Genomic DNA, 19,027 nt, shown 5'->3' with positions numbered 1-19,027 from the left:
AAGAGATAAAGCTGGGAGTTGATGTAATTTTCTCCTACATTTCACCTTCCTTTATGCCACTGCAGCTTTCTTTTGAATCTTTGCTTCTAGTTGAGATGGCTTTGACTGTGCACAGAAGTAGTTCTGCGGAGAGACTTTGAAATTTCCATCTCAATGCCACATCACTGTCTGTTAGGCCACTTTTTGCCAAACACAGGAAACGGAATCAAGGTTCAGATAAATGTTAGTGTCTGGCAACATGGTATGCAGTGTTTGACTTCTACCTGCTAGTGCTGAAAAAGCACTAACGAGTGCCAGGATAATTTGGTGGGGTTTTTTGAATGTTAACTCATTTATTACTTATTATCAAATCATAGTTATACAAACCTTATTAAAAAGTCATTTTGTACGTGTGCACTCTTATTGAAAAATAGGGATATTTTTATTTATTTTAAAGTTGGGTAAATTAAACTGAAATTAGTTGTTACTTTGAAATAGAATACATACCTAAGTTGTTATTCAGAAATAGATATTTTATTTTAGATAACTTTATTATCTCAGTCAAAATTAACATTGAAGTGTTGGCCAAAGACTATAATGAGAACGTTTACTTTAATTGAATGAAATATTTGGATGAGGTGATGGGATAGAAAAAACAAACCCATGTAACCAAGCCTATTAAAAATGTGTTGAAATCAATGAAGAAAAATACATATGACAGCYGAGTGTCTCCAAGAATATGCAGTTTTCCTGATTTGTTTTCTTTCTTTTTGAGAACCTGGTGTTAACTTGTAAATATTCAAGGGTGAATGTACCAAAAAAAAAGAAATGAAAAAGAATAATGCAAAATCTAAATAATTAGTTGAAAAACAAAACAAAAAAACAAACTTGCCTTCTCTAGTAGTTCTAGTGATAATTTTTTAAAATGAAATGTAGACAATTACCGTGATATATTCTTGAAAGATCTATGTTTTCAAAAGAAGCATGGTTTTACATGCCAATCTGAGATAGCTAAAGCTAGCTCCTCTTTGTTTGATGGATGTTTAAAAAGCATGGCCTTTTGACATCTCTCATAGATGCTTCCAAAACAAGAAACCCCCTGAAATTTAAGAGTTTTTGTTAGATTCTTGTTGCTGTTGATAAATGGTAGAATCTAGATAGCAGAGAAATTTATTGTAACTTTTTCTGCATTGTGACTCTCACTGGAGTGTAGTAATTTTATAATGAGAAAGAAGGAATCCTTTTTTCTACATGTAGAGCAAAAGCATTATTGACCTATCCTCCTATTAATAGTGTTATGACAATAGGGACTTATATTGTCTTCTCTCAGGATTTCTTGCACTGAGCTAATATAGCAGTATGCTTAACACCTTTCATCCATCCCTTCACTAGGCTTACAGCATATCTTCATGAGGCAATATTGATGACTTTGAGCATATCAAAAAAAAAMCCAAMCAAACAAAAGTAAACGAACAAACAAAAAGTCYGTTGTTAAAGTACTTAAATGGTGGAAGTCCCTAAAAACATTTCTTCTTTTTATATCAAAAAAACTAGCATGTACATTTCCATCGGTATCTGTGCTACCATTTTTCATCATGCCTTGTGGAGATGCACAAGAATTTTTTTYGGTACGGGTGATGCTTTTGATTCTAATTTCCTGCACAGATAAGCTGGTAATTGTGGCAAAGAGCATCGAACTGAATTCAACGGCCAGTGAAAAAGATCTGAATGCTTTTTAAAGAAATACCACACTGACGGGAGGCTTGTTTACTAGTTAATCATTCTGTGCAGAATAAGTATCTGATAAATGAAAATCCATTTTCTATAACACTATTTTTAGAATATCTTTCAAAGACATCTCTTTCAAATTTTACGTATCAGACATTTTGCCGTATAGCCCTATAACAGCTTATTATTACTGAAGAGGATTTCTTTCCCACAATAAAATAGAATTCTAAGATTTTATTGAACAGAGATACAGTGGCCACTAGGATGTGGTTTTGCAGTRAACACTAACTTTCTATATCTCACATCTATAAACTTTTAACCCATGTCATATAATTCCTTTGAAATTTTTTGCTTTTAGATGATTTACAGTTGTCTGCTCCAGACCTTTCAGCGTCAGCATCTAAATAGTGTCCTTTAGATGATGCTAGTAAATAAGAAGGAAGTGGGTTTTGGATTTGGTTCCAATTATGCAATTGTGCTTATTCTTCTGTTGTGGCTTAAAAAAAAATTCTCTTGGAAGTTTTAATATCCTTCCTGTATTTAATTACAACCAGACTACAACAAATACTGTAATAAGTTGGTTTGTTTTGGATTGAAAATCTGCAAGAAGTATTGTGCATTTAACATTTTTATGATTTTGTAATGTCTTTTTTTCAGACAGGATGATGTGGTTAATATTGTTTGTATTGTATGATTGTTCATCAGCCACTTTTCTGCTTCTTATTACTATATTTTAGTTTATATTTGCTATAGGAAGCCCTGTATTTTCTCATGATTTTAAAGTCACCTAGAAAAACCTCAAAATTGGATTTATTTTCCATACCCCATCTTTGTGCTTTAATTTGGCAGTTAGTTTATTGGTTTAATGATGAGATTTAGAAACTATTAGATTTTAATTTCTGGTTTACTTTCAACCATAGATGATGATGTTTAATGCTCATCTATTTAAGGTGTTTCTAGTAGTGTCAGTAGGACATATGTGGTRTCATAGGATTCCTGAGCAGTTAAGAGAGTAGTAAGTTGTGTGAGAACTATCAGTCTTGGAATTCAGGTACTGCTGAGGTATCTTGACTATAGCTGGTTGCTCCTCTGTTTGGTAACTGAGAGCTGTGAACTTGCTGAATATAGAACGTAAATCTGCCTTTTCAGAAGTTGTTGCTGGTGAGCTTGGGTGACAGTCAGTAGGAGTGTTCCACAGTTACCTTGTTCTGGCTGTGGTTTGAATGAGTTATTTTTTCAAGCTTATAAAGCATCACCTTTGCAAAACACTTCAATCTTGTTAAACTCYCTCTTGTTAAAAAAAATATATGTACACTACATGCAGACATGTCTTTTTCACTGCAAAGCTCTGATATAGTAAGATAATAACTGGTAAATTAACTTGAATGTCTTTTAAAATATTAATTGTGTACTAAACAATCTTGTGACTATTAGTCTTGATATTTTCCATTGAGGACATTAGTATAACTAAGAACAGAATTTATCTTTCATGGTTTTAAGCACCCAGAATTTTAGTGAAGCAGCCCAGGACCAGAAACAGCAACTCAATTTAGTATTGGCTTCTGTGGAGTATGAGTTGTGATTTTTAATGATTAGTTTTGCAAAAAGTCATTGGTAGACCATATGCCAATTGGATCTTGGGTTTAGTGGCCTTCAGTGAACACAAGGAAGAGTATGTCCCCAGATTCCAAAGGGAATTTCTTCTTTAGCAACTAGCTGACAGTAAAGCTTCTACCTTTTTGTCTTTGCTACTATTGTTTCTCATGCTAATGAAACTAAGCCTGAATGTGTTACAACTTCATTTTCCTGTGTTGAGCTACTTCTGTCATCAATTAGGGAAAGACTTGGAAGGAAAGAGGAAAAAATATGCCCTTTTAATTCATAGAAAAAAAAGAGCTATCTGGAGTGGGTAAGGAGAGGGTTTGAAAACAAAAGAAGACATTTGTTCTAATGAGTTTATTATTTAGATGACTTCGAATATGGGTGCAATTCTGGAAATGGAATCAAGATGTTTATTGTACTTTGTTACCACTGGCTCRTATTTCAGGATCATGCGAAAGGTTTGGAGAAAAAGGATAACCTAAGTACTTCAAAAGAAGTGGCAATTATTTAAGCAACCAGTAGCAGAATAAGCACTTTTAGCGTAGCCCTAAAGCTGACCTCTCTCTAAACTCTCTTGAAGTCTTTGGAAGTTCTTCTCTAGATCGGTCAACTGGATAGGGCTTTCAACATTTTTTGCACTATTTAGTTTATGTATAAAAAGTGAGAGAAAGGGCTGTAACTCGATGGAAGAGATTTCAATATTATGTCACAGAGAATTTTAAGTAAGTACAGTAAAAAGTGAGAGAAAGGGCTGTAACTCGATGGAAGAGATTTCAATATTATGTCACAGAGAATTTTAAGTAAGTACAGTAACAAATTTTCATGTGTTGAAGCTCTGGAAGTCTAGTAAACCTTAGCAAGTTTGTTGCTTTTGCAGRTGCTGATGGAATGCTAGCTAAGGCTGGAACAGTGATTGATTCGATAGTCTCAAATAGCTCTTATTATAATTTCTCCATAGATTAAAAAAAAATGAAGTAAAGTATGATGCTGAAGCAGATTTGGACTAATGACTTCTTTAGTCTGATGGAATAATGCTGCCATGACTCTTTGTTGTTGCATATTTGTTTTATTCTATACTGTACTGTTTCCAGCTCATCAATTAAATTGCAAACCCTTTGCAGCCCATGATTAGTTATGAATTATGTTTTGGTGAAAGTTTTATAAGTGTTCAGCATCTGTTTTAGGACTTTAAAAACATATGTAAGTGGCAGAATTCGGTTATTTGTAAAATTGCTTTGTCGTCTTTGAAATGAGTATTAATAACTATTTTTCTCTGAAAATTATGTACAATTATTTTGTAACTTAATTCAAGTTTACCCTATAATAGAACATTTTGATTTCTGAGGTACTATTGAAATACGTCTCTAGCTCTGCTAAGGAAAAAAAATCCTTTTTTCAGAGACTCACATACAAATTCGTGACTATTCAAAATGTATTACCAGCCAAAAGTGCCGGTTTTTGACTCCAGACATGTTGGTAATACCATTTTTTCTCAAATCACAAAGAACCTTGGAYCACTTTTTTGACATGTATGCTGTTCAGCAGCTCAGTAGATTAACTACATTTGTGCTGTAGACAATATTAAAGTGCTCAAAAAAACAGTATGGATGCCTGAACGGTGGGTGTTTATTAATGCTGCAGAGGTATAGAAATATAATCTCATGCTTGGAACRGTATGTGTTTCAAAGCATTTCACTCACTTGCAGGGTTTGTTTCTTGTGCTGTCTCTGTAGTGTATTAGCATAAAAGTGTTTAATGGGCAGTTTTCAAAGATCTTTTAGTATTATAACTAATGTCAGCATACTTCTAACAAGATGATACGATATATGACTTCTCTTACTGCCTTGTTCCCTCTATTTCTGTGTGTGGAACAAGCGTTTATTCCTGGAGCCTACACCAAAGCAGTTGAAAGCAAAGTTTGCTCTTTAAAGGTCTTTTGTAGGACTTTTGTAAAAGGTGTTTCTGTTGAAATAAAGCTATCTTTTGCTGTTTGATGGAGTTCATCTCCTAAAGTCATGCAAAAAGATCACCTGCTTCATCAAAATCTACTACCCTCGTTGACGTAACCACCTGCTGTGTAGAAATTCTGTCTATATATTTCCTCCTTAATCTCTTTAGCCATTTTCCTACAGTAAGTGGTTATTTTCTAGTAAAGGAGATTAATAGTTATGGACTGGTTTATTAATTCTTCTGTAAGGGGAAGTCATGTGACAAAAAGCTATGTTTACTGTACAAGCCAGGATGCTTGTGATCACTGTCTTCGTGATCCACTGTTGATTAATTTGAGGATATCTTTCCTAGTATTTTCTACTGCTTCTACAACATTAAGCTTATTTAATATGTGCAATAGTGAGAGTTTTCTTGTAGAAATGACTCTCTGTATCTGCAAGTATTTTAGATAATGTTGTGTAGATGTATTCTGGGCTAGTTTGAACAAGGCACTGAATAAAACCTAGCTGCCCTGAAAGCTCTGGCTTTGTTACTACTCCGGCTGTTGTTATGACCTGTGGAGACTGGGCTTTGATAGGAGTAGTGGAATATTTTCACATTTCCCACCCAACTAAATAAGCATGGCTCGTTTCAGTAGGTGCCTACCTATGTAGCAAATAAATCTGAAAATCTACCTATTTGCACTGCTACAGAACAACCTACTGATGTTGTTATTATTTTGAGGGCGTTATAATACTCTGAAGAGAAGGAGATAATTATTTTATCAGGAGCAGACAAACTCACTTAAAGATCTTTTCTTATGCAAATATTAATGATGATAAGAAATGTGGAGACAAAGGAATGCAGTAAATAGTTAGGTGCATATGTATTTTCATTGTAAATGGCATTGTCTCTAGCCATAAGATCAAAAATGAAAAGTGCCTTAATACAACATATTTTGAATTTTGTCAGCTTTGCATGGAAAAGCGTCTTTATTTATTCAATAAAATGAAAGAATCCTTTGCAAAGTATATGTAATATCCCAATTTGGAGCCTCTATATGCTATTATTCTAATACTACTGTATTACAAATGATACGAAAAATGTAGTTCTTTTAGTGCTTGTTTTCGCCGATAATCAATTTTTTTATGAGAGCAAAAATGTCGTCTGGATTTTATTTGCATATTTTGCTCTTTTAATTCTGAGCTGTCAAATTTAGCTACACTTTCCAAGCTTAAATTGTTCTTTGCTTTATTAGTCTGCTTGGAGTTCTTTGCATGTTTAGAAGCCACTCTAATAGCCTCATCTAACCTCGTCTGTGTTGTTTTGTAAACAATCTATTGAATACAACCGGGCATCATTAAAATAATTCAAAAAAGACATGTTTTAAATTGTAGTTCATATTAAATGCATAGATTCTTAATGGGAAAGGCTATAATTTGGGAATAATGCATGCTATAATATTAAAAAAAAATTATATAAAATACAGAAGACAAAAATGTTCTGACATTAAATTTTGCCTGGACTTGATAAAGCTGTGAAAAAATGCATAGCATAATGTATTTAATAGTTTAGCAAATGTATTTTCTTTCTTCACAGAAGATAGAGACTAGAGGAAGTGATTGTAGAGTGTCATTTATAGTTAAGGTTGTCTGATAATGCTTGTTATCAGAGCCTGGTTTTGTTTGATTATAGTTTTGCCAAACTTTTAACTGTTTTGACTGGATTTTTCATGTCATGTAGTTGCCAAAACCTGATTTATGTCAAAAGTTAAGTTTAAAAGTATTAATCTATTTCCAGGAGCCACTTATGAGAAAATACTTTGTTTGTTTTTAAAAATATTTGTTATATTTTACAAAATATTTTACAATTTTTACAGTTCTTTGGAGAAGTCTGAAATTTGGTAGATGAGTCACCCTTGTTTGAAGGAGGTCCCTTTCGAAAGGAACGCTGTGGCCACAGGTGCGCTGAGTATGACATATATTGAGTGTGTCAAGGCTAATAGGGTCTCTTTAGGAAACTTGATGGAGTATTTGGGCCATGTATTCAATAAGAAATTAAAACTAAATATTAAATAAGAATCAACTAATTATATGAGTCAGAAGTTTATTTAGAAAAGTAGTATGTGACCATGTGATTAAAACTTGTATGTAAATATGTAAATGAACTGTCCCGAGATTTTACACAGAGTGTACAGGTAACTTTCTAAAATTTGGAATTCTTGTTTTTTTTTTTTTTTTTTTTTAACTTTTATATTTTTTTTTATTTTTTTTTTTGGATTTTTTTTTTTTTTTTTTTGGAGTGACTAATTCCTTTAAGGTGCTTATCCCAGAATACTGGGTTATTAAATTAAACTCTATGAAATTCACTGAAACAGGAATTTTTCAATATTTTGAAGTAATGTATTTGTGCCTTCAGAAAAAAGCTTTTTAGAATTATTTTCATAAAAAAAAAGATTGATTCTTCATTTAAAACTAAGTTGCTCTCTTCAACCAGAGCTCATTTAGAGGAAATCACTTTATTTACTGTTTCATGACACTGTTGTCTAATAGGTTACCCAGTCAGGTTTTTTTAATGATCTTTCACTTAAAATTCATCTGAAGTGTCTCTTCCCCCCCCCCNGCTTTTTTTTTTAAATAGAAACCAAGGACATAGAAGTCCACTTGCTATTCACTTTCTCATGGAACTGTGGGCTGAATAAAGTATATTTTTGAGATTTCTAGTTCTACATCTTGTCAATTCCATCAAGTCTTTACTATTATTAATCATACTTGAATCTTACTCCAGAGATGGTCTCCATCCTGGATGCTAAAGTTGTAAAAGCATGGAAGGGTCTGTCTTCTGAAAATAGCTAATGGAAAGAAATATCACTCATGGATTAGCTTTGTTATTTTTATTTTTTGTCATTGTTTTAGTCCACTGAACTCCCTCTAATTAGTTAAAAGTTCCTGTTATGCAGATGCCTCATGTCTGTTTGAAGATGGTTCAGTGTGTCCGTATCATCTAAATTTTTTTTAAAAAACAGAAGTTGTTTTCATGCATCACTTTCATGTGCAAAAAAACTACATTGTTACACACTGGGGCAAAGTATTTTTCTGTAGTTTTCTTTCTCTCAGAATTTGTCTTTAAGATACTGCTTTCAAACACCTTTGTTTTTCTCATTGCATGTATTTTTTTTGTTATTTAGTACTTCTTCATGCATCATTCCTGTGAATGTGTGATTTGCTGTATTCTGTTATCTGTATAAGGCAGAATTTAGACAAATATTTTGATCGCGTGGCAAACTTCAGCCTCATTGCATGCATACAATTACTGGCACAGAGTTGGATACCTACTTAAATGTCTGATGTTTTTATTGCCCTAAAACAGGATCTAATATGAGACTTGTTCTACGCTTGTAGTTATTTATCATTAAGGGTTATTTTTATCTTGAGAAGATTGTATTTGTGGCTGGAATTTCACCATTTGTTACATGCTTCAGTGCCAAAAATTTTATTTTGTGAAGGTTGAATTAGTGAGCACTTCCTGGAAGTTCACATTACRAGAAACCAGTATCACTGGGAAGAAGAGCACTTTTTCCCCAGMGTGCAGTGTTCATAATGTGATCACAGCCACTATCCAAAAGGAGYGTAGGCTCTATAACAGCAAGCCTAGGCCTGCTTGTTAGTAGTTTTGCTTTCCTAGGTAGCTTTTGCAGACATCTTCAAAGCTACTCATGGAATTTGCTGGACTGCAGAGCATAGGCTAAAACCAGCTCTGGTGTTACTGGCTGTTGGAGGGAGAAAAGTGTGCAGGAAAGGGGCAGTGGGGCAGTATGGCAGTGTTTCTGAATCCAGTAGAAGCTCAGACCCTTCACAGGTGTAGGATGTTGCTGATGAATTCACAAAACCTTGCTCCTCTCCGAGCAGTGACCTTGCTGCGTATGGTGGGTGGCCGTCTGCCTTGCCTGGGGGCCTGGTGTGTCTCGGTTTTGTAGCTACTGCTGAGTGCTGACCTCAAGGCTAGGTAGGAGTCCACTAGGTGCCCCGGAATAAGCACATGCTGATGGCTTTCGGGGAGGCGGTGGCTTCCTGCTGARCTCCTAGGGAGTGAGCTGCCTTGAGCTGTGGCAGCTTCTGTGCCTCTGTGGAAGTCTGTGGCTCCTGCTGCCCAGCTAATTCTTGCAGGAATTTGAAATCTGGATGCCTGCTTAAAAAATGGTAGACTAGCGCTTGTCACTGAGGCACGATGCCGTGTCCTGAGCCAGCTGGAGCAATGCTCATGACATAGCATAAAACATGCACACTGCTTGTAGAAGCAGTAGATTGTTAAGGATTTAATTCTACTCTCATTAAATTTGCTCAGACTTCAACTGGAAGAGGATATTCTAAAATAACTAGTTTTGTTGTTAGAGATAAAAGATATCTTCTCTTTTTTCTTTAAGACACCCCTCTTCCCTCCTCCAAATCAACAGCCAAGGATCCCCCCATGTACCTGCACACAGAAACAGCTTCAATAAAAATATGGAAAAAGAGGGAAAGATGGAGCTAACTGTTCATTGTTGTTCAAAGTAAAATTAAAATCAAACTTGTGTTGATTTATGGCATCAAAATGTATTTATTGCAGCATGAAAAGGGTGTAGATGTGTAAAATCAGATTGTCATCGGATATATGCCAGCATAGAATCAGTGATTTTAAGAAAGCTTTGTTAATTTACAACAGATTAGGATTGTGGATTTATATACAAAAACTTTGAACATAAAGTTTTCTTTTCATAGAACATCATAAGTACAGAAAAGGTGTAATTGAAAGGTTATTGGCCTTTGCACAATATAAAGCACTGAAATCAGGATGATTTTTTCTACTAAGTTCAAATTAATGTTTAGGTTACTAGTTCCATTGTATATTGTAAAGAGTTATTTGTGCTGCACTGTCCTGCAATAATATGTTTGTGTCTCAAAACTTTTAAAAGATAGCATAGGTGCCTACTTTAAGAAAAAGTGAACAAAAAATGAGTAAAAAGTATAAAATAATTTGTATAAGAGTCAAAGCCTAGTTAGGATACATGACAGTAAAACAGACACAAAATTGGAGGGAGAAGAAAGTAAAGAATCTAATTAAAATGTTATTTTCTCCTCTTTCCACTTATCTGTCTCATTTTGTTATTCATATACACTTGTTGAGCTTGCACATAAATGATTGATTGAGTCAGTGAATTCATTGAAATAAATTATGTTTGATGTACTATCTTGAAAAGAATCTTTTGAAATTACGTCTCCTTTCTTTGTCTGCTCACCTCCTGGCATTTAATATCTTGTTTCCTCATCTTTCTGTTTCTGTCATAAGTTGAGCATAATTTTTCAGATCTTAATGCAACTCTGTCTTTGTTCTAGTTTAGATAGATTTTTAAAGCAAATACTTGATTTGGCCATCAACTGTAATATCACAAAGGAATGTTAAGGTGTGTGTTTCCTTTATTGATGTGAAATAAAGAATTGCTTATCTGTAGACACTTGATAATACACATTTACAGTAGATAGATCTGTGTCTGCAAGCAACTGAATACGAAGATGTCTGTATCATTGTATTACATCTGCTTTAATGTTACACGTGCAAAGGTTACTTTTATGGATTTGTTCTTAATTAAAGTAGAAAAGAAATGGGTCGATAYAGTTTCAAGAAAGCAGTTTTAAATATAGATTAAAAAACAGTTAACTGTATCTGTAATAAAGTTGTGCCCTATTTTTGTTTCAACATGCTGCAGTATTTTGTAAATTGTATCTTTGGTGTGAAAGCAAAGAGAATGAAATCTCCCTGATTCAGAAAGGGAGAGAAAAAATGCAAGGTAGTTCTGGGGCTATCTTTAACTGTTTCATGGTACACGGGAACTAGAATAAAGTCTTCAAGTCTGAATTCATTGGAGAGTTATTAATAAAGGGGAAAATTGACAAAGAGTTCACTCAGCTAAGTGAGTTGATGCATAAAACACAAAGCACCGAAATACTTTCTTAGATGTAGTCAACAAAAATTTATTTGTATAATAGTAATAGTGTTTTGCTGGCTGATTTGACTTTATCAATAAGATGCTCAGCTTGGAGAAGAAAGTCAAATGCAACTGACAGCTTTTTTCTTCATGCTTTATCAAGAATCTAATGGTAAATAAAAGAGTTTCAGCAGGTTGCATAAGTGTGTGTATTTAAGCAAATGATCAGCACAGTGGATGAAATGGAGTCATGCTACAGACTAAATACCAYGTTGAACTGAAACCTTGATGTAGTTTAGGCAGCTTCTAGTTCCAGGAATGCTCAGTCTTTACTAAACTTCTGACTTCTCTGGCATTTGCTGTCTATTGCTGCTGAGACGGTGGAATTTCAATGATCTAACTCAAGATCTAAATAATAATAATAAAAATAATACTCTACTGAATATTATTTTTTTCCTTYTGTGCTATGTACAAGTGCTTTGGAGAAATCTATACCTGTGTTTTTTCAGTGTTAAAGAAATAATATTCATCTCATCGATGAGGATGACACAATTTGGAAAACTACTGAAAAAAATTAAGGCTAGAAGATGAAATGCATGGTTCTGTTCTCAACTGTGTAGAATACAAACAAACAAGTGGAATGAAATCTTGGTTCTGTTGTGTTCAGTAACAATATATAAAGATTTTTATTTCACTAGGTTTTAATTCAGTATGTCCTTCTTAGAGTTAAGATTGGTGTAACATTTCCTTCCAGAACTGTGAAAAGTTAAATGCATATGTTTAGTTAAGGCGTTTTTGTGTCTTTATGTGTAAAAGTCTATTGTACTATATGCATCCCACTTATTAGTAAAATTCGTGTGGAACACAGTAGCTGTCTAATGTTAAACAACATAGAACAATATCTAGCCATTAACATGGTAACAAATCCATCATAATTTCATAGCCGTTTGCTGTGGTAGATGCAGTAATAGTATGCACTGTGATCCCAAATTGAAAAATTGTATGAACAGTGGGACTAGGATATCTATTATTCATAAATTATATGGAACATACTTTTATGACTCATTAAATTCTATCTGTAATCATGGTGCATTTCATTCTGTGCTGCTGAGAAAGTAGTGAACCAACAGGAAGAAGTCCCATCTATATACTTCCCAAATCCGTTTCCCTAATCATGAGATTTTCTAGGGGATCTCATACAGAAATACAGATGAAATGTTAATATTTTAGCTGAATGAGGTGACACTGACACACAATAAGCTGCAACTGAAATCAAAATACAAAGTATTTTTTGGACTGCGCACAGGAATGTGGTGCTACATATTGTAGTTAGTGTATATGGATAGGCAGGGTTTTTTTTGCRGTGGTTAAATTCTTGTTTGTTCTGTATTTTCCTAGTTTTTCTGCTGGACTAAATCACGGTATCCATGACTTACAGTTAAATATTTGTTTTGCGTGTGCAAGTGACACATTCATACTGCCTTTTCAGGATATATGGGGAAGGGAAAAGAAGATGAAATAGCATCTTTTTTTTTCTAGAAATTTTGATGTAATTAATGTAATTCAGTGGAATCTGAATTAATTGTTACATGTTTTAATGTAGATTAGACTCATGCACTTGCAGCCTGTCTACTTTTTTTGCATCTGGCAAACGTGCTATATCTAGATGCTTGCAAAGACATGGCAGTAATCAGAACATAGACAAAAATAGCACAAATGCCTTGAAATGCATACCTAATTTCTCCTTTCTGAGGGAGAAATTTTTAAAAAAGAAAAAGAAACATTTTTTTGGGGGGGGGGGGGGGGGAATGTCATGGCCTGTTGTTTGAGCAAACTTACGGTTGCTCTTGCTGTCACAGCTAGTTTAAAGATAGCATAAAACACATTTTCTCTGATGAATGATGAAAACCTGTTGTGGGAAATGTAATGATTTAATGTATTACTTGGCCTCAAGAAAGTAGAGTCACAAACTGCATTCTCCCAAACAAATAATAATAATAAAAAAAATCTGCMATGGATTATAACAGAACCTCTGATTTTTCATGCATTACTGCATTGTGAATGTTAACTTCTTTTTCCTAAGATATATTATTGTTGTTACAAAATCTAGATTACTTTCATATTTACCCCCTTCAGATTATAGTTACTAAATTTAGCATGCTGTAATTTTCACAAAATTAATCTTTTCCAATTTTGTCTCTGACTAATAACTTGATAAATCTCTTCTTATTTTAATGGCAAATGAGGGCTACCACTTCATTAATATTACAGATCATGTGAAAAGCTGAGGAATTCTGAAATATTTTCCATAGTTTGGATATGTATAGTGAAAAGGATAGGGAAAAGCAGAAAGATAATCTAGTGTCTGAGAGAAAGTCTTTGTGATTTAAGCATGGGATTGAAATTCAGGAAATGTGAGTTCTACCCCACAAATTCATTGTATACAAAAGTAGGCAATATATAAATGATAGTTTTGTGACATAAATATTTTAATTTCCATGTATATACAAAAATATCAAAGAAGTTGTCAGTGAAGGTTGAACTTTGCTGAATACTTGTACTTTTTCTCTTGTTTCCAGGTTGCATGTCTTACTCATGTAGCAGCTAATTATCTTAATTGCAAAATTGAAGCAAAGCGCTGGGGAACAGCTCATGGCAGTATTGTTCCGTATCAGGTAAGCAGAAAGCAGTAGGCTTATTTTGCTCTTAAAGTTCACGATTTTGTATATTAAGAGATTGAGAATTGATTCACTTTTTTGTGACCTATACTATTCTGTAATGTATCTGTCTAGATAGGACAGAGTTCTGTTATTCATTGTAGTTTCTGCACTTTGCATATTTCTTTGTCAGCGGTAGATTAGTAACAGAACACTGAAACAGATCAAAGGTGTCGGCTGAAATTGGATGACTTTAATGCTAGCATGAGGGCTTGATTGTTTTCTAGCTGGCAGAGAAATCAGAYACTTTTTTTTATTAAGGGTTACCTGGTTTCCGTACCAGTTATGAACTTAAAATTTTTGCTTTTAAATATTACTATTTTYACCTCATGAGCCAACAAAAATGGTGTAAATGAACATAAAGATCTGTTAATTCTAACATATTTAATGTTTGTCATATAAACAACCATAGAAAAAACCCTTATTGAAAGGTGTATCTTTACAGCTGATTAGTAGGAGAAGCTCTTCCAGTAAGCAAAGAAAATTTTGTTCCTTTCAAGCTGAGGGTTTTATTGCCCTGATAGGGAGATGGTCATACTAATGCGTAGAGATTTGGGCTTGCGTTTAGCTGAAAAAATCTGTTCTTTATTTCATTAACTTTGGCACTTCTCATCAAATAGTTATGTCTGCACCATGACAGAATGTGGATTTCTTTATTTCTGACTGGAATCCCTTAAATCCTGATAGGTACAACTCCCAGCATTTGTCTGGGACGCTGACATCTTAACACTGCTCAGTTTCTTTACAGTCTGCTTTCTTGTTAGAGGATGTGAGAGAAATTGAATGTACTTTGTTCTTCCTAGTGGTGAAGATGTTGGCGATCATAGCATTAAAGAATTTGCTACCTATGGGCATAGAAAGTCTAAAGCAAAAATTTTGCGTGTTGTCACATATCATAGCCAGAGTTCCTCAAGTCTAAACCCTAAACCAGTTGTTTTTGTAACAACTATGTCTACTTGAGCTTGGAGATGTTTTTTCCAGTACATACCACTGCATAGTCAACTATGATTTCTTTGGATTAGAATAGATTGCAAGTTATCTCTGAGAATGAGGGGGAGGTGTTACAGCTGTATCTGTGAGGGCAAGTTTGGTCCTGTAGGATTCTTATCTCAGGTGTAGTGTGGCACAACTGTGGCTGTACTTTTCTCTGATCTGCATAGCCTAAGTGTGTCTGTGTTTTTCAGGCCTAGCTTTGCATGGAGCTCTCCAGTGCAACATGACCCAACTTAACTGAGTATCACTGCAGAAGCAGTTACGTTCTGCTGTGTTTCTATAATACGATCTGTTKGTGCAACCCTTTCTGAACTTTGGTATGTTGAAAGTGCAAAACAGATCTAAGGTTTCTTAAGTTTGTGTGAGCAAAACCAAAAACCTGATTACCTGAAACATTTTATCTCACTGTACTGCGTTTGGCTGAATAAGTGAATCTTGGCTTCTCCTTTTGCCTTTACCTTTGCATAGTTGAAACAAACAGAAATGATACCCTTTTTTCATAGAGAACTCTCTAGATATAAGAATGTGGAAGAGATTAAACCTGACAATAGCTAAAGTAATCTAGATTATTCAATATGTAAACACCTGTTTTTTGTAAAAATCCAATGTAAAATATGGTTCCTGTGTTTCTGTATATGTGTAGTAGTTATTAGAAATATTATTTTAATATTATGGACTATTTTAATCTGCATTTTCTTATTCAAAACCCAGTAATTATGATGTATTCACTGTAACGGGTGTTTTTTAGTGCTTTATGGCTCATTTGTTAACATTCCATTAGTTAGTATGGTTATAATTTGATAGTAACCGTAAGTATATTATGCTTTCTAGAGCTGATTTTTCGCTTTGGTAGTTTAAGCTATACTTGAACTGCAAAGCTCTTTAGAAACTTGAGTTAACTCTCACCATTGCTGTGGTATCACTTTTATAGCTATTTCTATAGCTCATTTGTAATAYAGTTTACAACAGAACTCTGAAACCTGACTTTCACCTCACATCCTAGTTACTTAATATACTGTGTTTTGCTTACTAAGTGTAAATATCACAGTGCTTTCTCTTATGGATAACTTTATTTCAAAATATTTTTGGCAAATGAAATACAATTTGTTCAAACAGGAAAAATCACATTTCAGTTTGGATATAATTCAGAACAAATGTGGCGCTTCTTTTTTTTTTCTTCTTAGGACCTAAACTTTCTATTTTTTTTYTATTTGATGTATTTTAAGTTTTCATAGAGATTGCAAATTTGAAATGATACAGAGCCTACCGTGTCACTTAAAAATGTCAGCTGATGTTAAACAATGAGAAACTGGATAAACGAGGAAGCTATCTTTTTATAGATACTAAAAAGGCAAAATTAAAAAATTTACATATACTGTTTGTGTGACAGAAGCCTAATCAGATTTGCATCAGAGTTAGTTAAAAAAAAAATCAAAAACATCTTGAATATGTGTATAGCTAGTAATATTTTTTTATAATTGATATCCAAGTATTCTAGTGCTCTGTTTCATGCACTCCACAGTGTATACTCAAAGCTATTGTGATTTTTATTTCATTGAGCTTCAATTTCATAGTTTTGGCCAGAGTGTATTGCAAATGGCTCAATTTGTTTCTATTTACAAGGCCAAATTTTGCTTTGAGTGCATCCCTGTAATTTCACTGAATTCCATACGGCTTCTTGATTGTAACTATCAGCATATTTTGGTCTTAAAGTGCTGTATTTTGAGACTGACCTTTCTTACTTTTTGTTGCATTTAAAAACATAGAATTTGAGCATTAATGAATGGCTAGGCTTTCTACTCCCTGAAACTATTTTAAATTACAAACAATGATAAACCAAGATACATAGCCTTTTTGAAAACCCATTTCTAGTCCAGGCAACGAGCCTGGACGCATAAAGTTTATTGCACAAGGACTTTCCTACTCTTCTGAGGTTTTCCTTATTTGCTAATAATATGCTCCCTTTGTGGCATAATCACCAGAAATGTCTAGGTTTCAGTTTTATTTGCTCATCACCAGTACCCAAAGATTTGAGTTGCTTTTCAGGACACAATCTCTTCTGTGGTAAAAACTTGTGTATAGCTGTGTATATATGTTTGCCATAGGTTTTCAATAGTGATGAACTTTGCAGTGCCTTACAGATGAAAAAAAAAATCTAGATTCTGATAAATGTAGACCAGAAGTAAATTTTAGAGTGTTGGACCCTGCATGAGAAATGRCGTGCTTTGACCGTATCACCTTTTTACAGAGGAGTATAGTTTGAACAGGTTACTCCTGTGATAGTATATAATAGAGGAATAGTTTCTTGTGTGTAACCAGATCCTAGTTTGCTTTGAGTCTCAAATTTTAAAACTAAAATCTTGAGTTGTGGGCTGAATCTTACAGGAAATTACTGCGTATTTTTAAAGCAAGTTTTTGTAATGAGCCATGTTGTCTAGCTATAGCTGCTCTGTTGGTATCCAAAGGAGATCAGGGACTTAAAAGCATCTGGTTTATGTAATTATGCTGAGAAGTAAAGTCTTYTTATTTTACTGTTTTGTTCAGGGTGATAAGGTCTTTTCTCATATTTGTGGTTTCACCAGCATTCTTATCTTGGCTGTACCATGCCAGAGATCTAGAAATTCTCTTTTTCATCTTCCAACTGGGCCACCCAAAATGGATATCCTTCTGAAGGAGTCTATCATAACATATGTGTTTACAGGATGTTTCCTGTGGCATCTTACCACCCTTCTGTCAACTGCCCTGACAACTGAACAGCACTTTGGTTAAAATCTTGCTTTCAGAGGTAAACTTTTAGCTAAAGGGCTGTTTGCTCTTGGTGCTTCTCTCTCYGAAAAAAATCTCTCTTGTTAGTACAATGTTATATCCATTCCAAGTTGGTATTTTAATATTCATCTTCAAATCAAAATAAGGAGAGTGACTAGTTTTCAAACAAGCCAGTGAGCTAAAAGCCACCGGTTTAGATCATCTGCCCAATTATGGAGACCCTTTTGATTGCCTTTTTTTTTTTTTAATATTTTTCATCTTTTTTTTTAAAAAAGGAGTAATTTTCTCAAGGCTGAACAGTGAGGATCCACTTTTTACAAACACAAAATTATGTAGCTTTTCTCCAGCTTCCCTTCATGTTGTCCATCTCTTTCCTGGAGGAACGTGATATTGCTGTGATCCAGGGAACTACAGGCTGGTCAGCCTCACCTCCATCCCTGCAAAGGTGATGGAACAGCTTGTTCTGGATGTCACCTCCAAGCATATGGAGGAAAAAACAGTGATCAGGWGTAGTCAGCATGGATTCACCAAGGGGWAATCATACTTAMCCGATCTGATAGCCTTCTATGATGGCACGACTGGCTGGGTAGACGAGGGGAGAGCAGTGGACGTTGTGTACCTTGACTTCAGCAATGCTTTTGACACTGTCTCCCATAACATCCTTCTAGGCAAGCTCAGGAAGTGTGGGTTAGACGAGTGGACAGTGAGGTGGATTGAGAAGTGGCTGAAAGGCAGAGCTCAGAGGGTTGTCAAAAGTGGTGCAGAGTCTAGTTGGAGGCCTGTAGTTAGTGGAGTTCCCCAGGAGCCAGTCCTGAGTCCAGTCTTGTTCAACTTCTTCATSAGTGACCTGGRTGAGGGGACAGAGTGCCTCCTCAGCAAATCTGCTGAGGATACCAAAGTAGGAGGAGTGGCTGATACCTCAGAAGGTCGTGCTGCCATTCAAAGAGACCTAGACAGGCTGGAGAGTTGGACAGAGAGGAATCTCGTGAAGTTCAGCAAAGGCAARTCCAGGGTCCTGCRCCTAGGGGGGGAATAACCCCAGCTRGGGGCTGACCTGCTGCAAAGCACCTCTGCAGAGAAGGACCTGCGAGTCCTAGCAGACAAGAAGTTAACCATGAGCTAGCAATGTGCTCTTGTGGCCAAGAAGGCCAACGATACCTTGGGGTGCATTAGAAARGTTGAGGGAGGTGATCCTGCCCCTCTCCTCAGCCCTGCTGAGGCCTCATCTCGAGTCCTGCRTCCATTTCTGGGCTCCCCAGTACAAGAGAGACATAGAACTACTGGAGAGAGTCCAGCGTAGGGCTACAAAGATGATCAGAGGGCTGGAGCACCTGCCCTGTGAGGAAAGGCT

General features: G+C 35.0%; 1 protein-coding gene across 2 annotated transcripts in view; it reads left to right on the top strand.

Annotated features, from left to right (window-relative positions):
* The window catches only part of SUGCT (succinyl-CoA:glutarate-CoA transferase), a 332,460-nt gene that overhangs the window by 51,275 nt on the left and 262,158 nt on the right, over positions 1–19,027 (top strand). For both annotated transcript variants that reach the window (XM_085320193.1, XM_085320192.1), the window contains one exon: positions 13,780–13,875. In XM_085320193.1, coding sequence (XP_085176319.1) covers positions 13,780–13,875 — 96 coding nt within the window. The remainder of the gene's footprint in view (positions 1–13,779; positions 13,876–19,027) is intronic.

This window comes from Rhea americana, unplaced genomic scaffold (genome assembly GCF_003343005.1).
Source record: "Rhea americana isolate MKP2758 unplaced genomic scaffold, rheAme1 scaffold_62, whole genome shotgun sequence".
NCBI lineage: Eukaryota > Metazoa > Chordata > Aves > Rheiformes > Rheidae > Rhea > Rhea americana.
The sequence above is the reverse complement of the archived record's forward strand: the minus strand, read 5'-3'. Positions and strand labels throughout refer to the sequence as shown.